We start from the raw sequence: 3,429 nt of genomic DNA on the forward strand, positions 1-3,429 counted from the left end.
TGCGAGCCCTAACCACCAGCACCAACGAGAAAACCACACCAAGGTCGGGCAGTGATACTTGATCACTCTTGAGTCAGCCTTGAGTTGGATATAGGCAGGGAAATACTGCCAAGGGGAGGAACACTCAACATCAACATGGTGTCGAGGAGAGGTGGTGTAACAAACAAATTTGTGGAGTTTTTTTTCTAAGATGAACTAGATTCCTTTTCAGTTGAATATCCCTAGGTTTTCAATTTGACCAACATAACATGAGTTGTAAACAAAAATATTTAACAATTAGATTAAAAAATATTTAACGATTATACCGTTTGAAGTTTGTAATGATATAATTTTGTGATATATTCATATATATATATATAACTTGTACTGCGTTAGTTAAATTAACAATCAACGGAAAAGGAGGGAGTAGACAGTTATATTTTACTTAATTAATGAGATGAGGAAGATCTTCTGCTTCCTTGAGAAAAAATTATTTGCTACAAGAAATGTTACAACAGATCATATGAGAACTGAGTAGCTTCAGTATCGACCTGACACACTAAACATCACACGAGCTTTCAGTAACACACAATTGCATTAAGTAGAATTTGAACAATAGTAAAGAAAGATTACAATATAACAAATCTTTGGATCCAATAGAATTACAACTGGACACTATAGGTTCTATCATCTGTGTTCATGGTAGCTTCAGATGCTATAGAGTGAACCATAGCCAGACGAAGAACAAGAGTGAAGCATTCTCCCACAACAACCAACTCTTGCTCAATGTAGGCTTGTATGCTACTAAGAGCTTAGTTGTTTGGGGAATGTCTTCACAAGTTGGCAGTGGTCATGCTTTCGGATCATCCTTGGAATGACAGCATGATACACTTGCAGCATCTCCAAGATTTAAGTCTTTCATATAATTCTTAGATGAACCTACACAGTTGCAAGAAAATTAAGGTCAATGAATTAAGCATTCTATATAGTATCTCAAAATTGACTCTTCTCGGGGAAATATGACCAGAACATTACATCATTGAACTAGCAAGGCTGTACGGAAGTAGATAACTGACTAACAGAGCACCAGACAGTAAAGTACAAGGTGTCTTTTTCATATTAAGTTTCTCTTTGTTGAGATCAACAAAATATCTAGGAAAAAGATAGGTAGTTAAGCTCAGGCAAATCTGATGCACAAGTGTGCAAATCGAAGCGAAAGAGCGAAAAGCTTCAGTGTTTAAATTGAAATATACAGCCATATGGCCAGCTAGCAGAATGGTACGTAGAAAAAAGATACCAGTAAGGAAATCATTGACAATCTACAGCTAAGCTAAGTGACATAACAGCTCATAGCTCAACTATTATCGTGAGCAAATCAGTAGAGCATCAACCTGGAACTTACAAGACTTCTGCAACCCAGAGCAAAATTTATTTCATGATAAATGCTAAGCAACTGATTGTTGTTGAGAGAAAAGAAGCATTTGCATCATCATGCAAACAAGACACATTAATATTTCAGCCCATATTACTATCTACTCCCTCCATACCAAAATATAAGACGTTTTTGCAATTCAATTTGAACTGCAAGAACGTCTTATATTTTAGTACAGAGCTAGTAGAATGCAATTAGTAGCAGAGCCTGGGATATCAGACCATGACTTTATGCGTATTTGAGTATGGCGATTTACATCTTATATATAACTAAGGAGTATTCCACAAGAGAAGTCTTAAAAAAATTAACATGAAAACAAGAATAAAATGATATGCAGTTACAGACCAGATGTAAGATGATTGAACAAGCCAAACATTATACCTCATATCCTAATGATCTTGGCAGCCCTGATAAGAGGGTTTGCCCGGGCAATCTCCTCCCGGCCCGCAGTTTTATAATCAAATGAGCAGTCGTGGCTTTCTGAATGCCGGTGGCGCGGACAAAAGAGCTTCTCGCACCGGCAACGAAACCCGGTCAAACCAACTCTCTTGCGGCACACGTTGCAACGGTTAACAAACAGCACAGGCGACAATGGCGCAGCCGCCATGGCCATTGACACCGCATCAGCATGTTTCCTCTTTTTGGAAGTCTCTATGTGAACAACTTCACAGGGCCTGGACAAGAATTGAGCTGCCGGTGGTTGTGGTGGCGACTGTGGAGGTTGCGGTTCTGGTATTTGAGCGGTTGGTGGTGGTGGTGTGGTTGGGGAAGGAGGCGAAGGTGTGGAGGAGGATGGCTTCAGGATCTCGGCCTCGTCCTTGTTGAGATCACAGCTCTCCTGCGCCATTTGATTCCACACGGATAAACAAATCAAGCAAACTGAGACAAACCCCGAGCTTGAACAATCAGATCAGGAAGAACCGAGGGTAGAAAGAGCAAGAAATGAAGAGAAAATTCAGCAGAGAAACGGGAAATGGTTGATAATTTCTGACCTATTGGGTGAAGACCTTAGACACGAAACCCAAAAAGAAAAATTAGATCTAGACAAGAAGAGATCAGAGCGATTGGTTGGAGAAAACTGGAGCTTTCTTAGACCCAAGTAAAACGTGGAAATGGTTAGCAAATTCAGCAGAAGCTTCGCCAAGCAGGGAATTCTCCCTGGCCGACTCGTGAGAGGCCAAATCCCATCAACAATCGGGCCAGGAGAAGATAGTACACAGAGACAGAGATCAGCACGAACCACTGGGAAAACCGAGAAATGGGACCGAACACAAAAATCCGCGAAACTAGAGTAGGAGTATTTCCAGGCCAGATCAGTGCAGGCCAAACCCCGCAGGGAGGAAGCGTGCCGCAACGGCGTGGATCGAGTTGAGACAGACAAAGAGGCCGGCCCGCAGGACGGACGAACCAAGAGCAGCAGCTGAATCGGGGCGAATTCGGTCGCGTCGGATCGACGCCGAATTCCTCGGGCGCTCCGAATTGGGGAATTGGGAAGGCGGAGGAGGAGGGGAAGCGAAAGGTGGGAGCTTTGGGTGAGGGGGGGAGAGAGGCGACTTGGTGCTGCCCTCTCTTGAGGTGCCCGAAGAGCCAAAGAAGGGTGGATGTAGTGGATGGACGATTTTATTGATGTTTTTTGATTGGTTATTATTATAGTTTGTCTAATTCACAAAGTTAGTACAAAATTGAATCATCTATTTTGGAATGGAGGGAGTAGATGTTTTTTAAGGATGTCATATCTAAGCTCCCACAATTATATAATGCATCAACAAGAAACAAAATAAAACTAAAACAAAAAATAGACCACAAACAAAGTGGACATCAATTTAGATGTGACATAACTATGTCACATCTAGATGTGTCCTAAACAGATCCTTATTATTATATGTGTTTTTAGGAGATTAGTTATGTTTTTGTCAAATAGAACAATGCCCGTGCGTTGCAACGAGATATAAATATTCTAGTACGTTAGCTTATGATTTATCTGTCAATAATGATGCGATTGTGTAAATAAATGTTCG

The 3,429-nt window shown here is 41.1% G+C and overlaps 1 protein-coding gene across 1 annotated transcript; it reads right to left on the minus strand.

The window, feature by feature from the left end:
- Nucleotides 1–503: 503 nt before the first annotated feature.
- LOC125553209 (zinc finger AN1 domain-containing stress-associated protein 15) lies at nucleotides 504–3,007 on the minus strand. The gene is made up of 2 exons (XM_048717008.2): nucleotides 1,793–3,007; nucleotides 504–918 (listed from the first exon to the last, which is right to left on the minus strand). Exon 1 carries the CDS (start codon nucleotides 2,256–2,258, stop codon nucleotides 1,794–1,796), a length of 465 nt encoding a protein of 154 aa, XP_048572965.1. The 5' UTR covers nucleotides 2,259–3,007; the 3' UTR covers nucleotides 504–918; nucleotide 1,793.
- Nucleotides 3,008–3,429: the final 422 nt, after the last annotated feature.

This window comes from Triticum urartu, chromosome 1A, assembly GCF_056163025.1.
Source record: "Triticum urartu cultivar PI428250 chromosome 1A, HENAU_Tu73, whole genome shotgun sequence".
Lineage (NCBI taxonomy): Eukaryota > Viridiplantae > Streptophyta > Magnoliopsida > Poales > Poaceae > Triticum > Triticum urartu.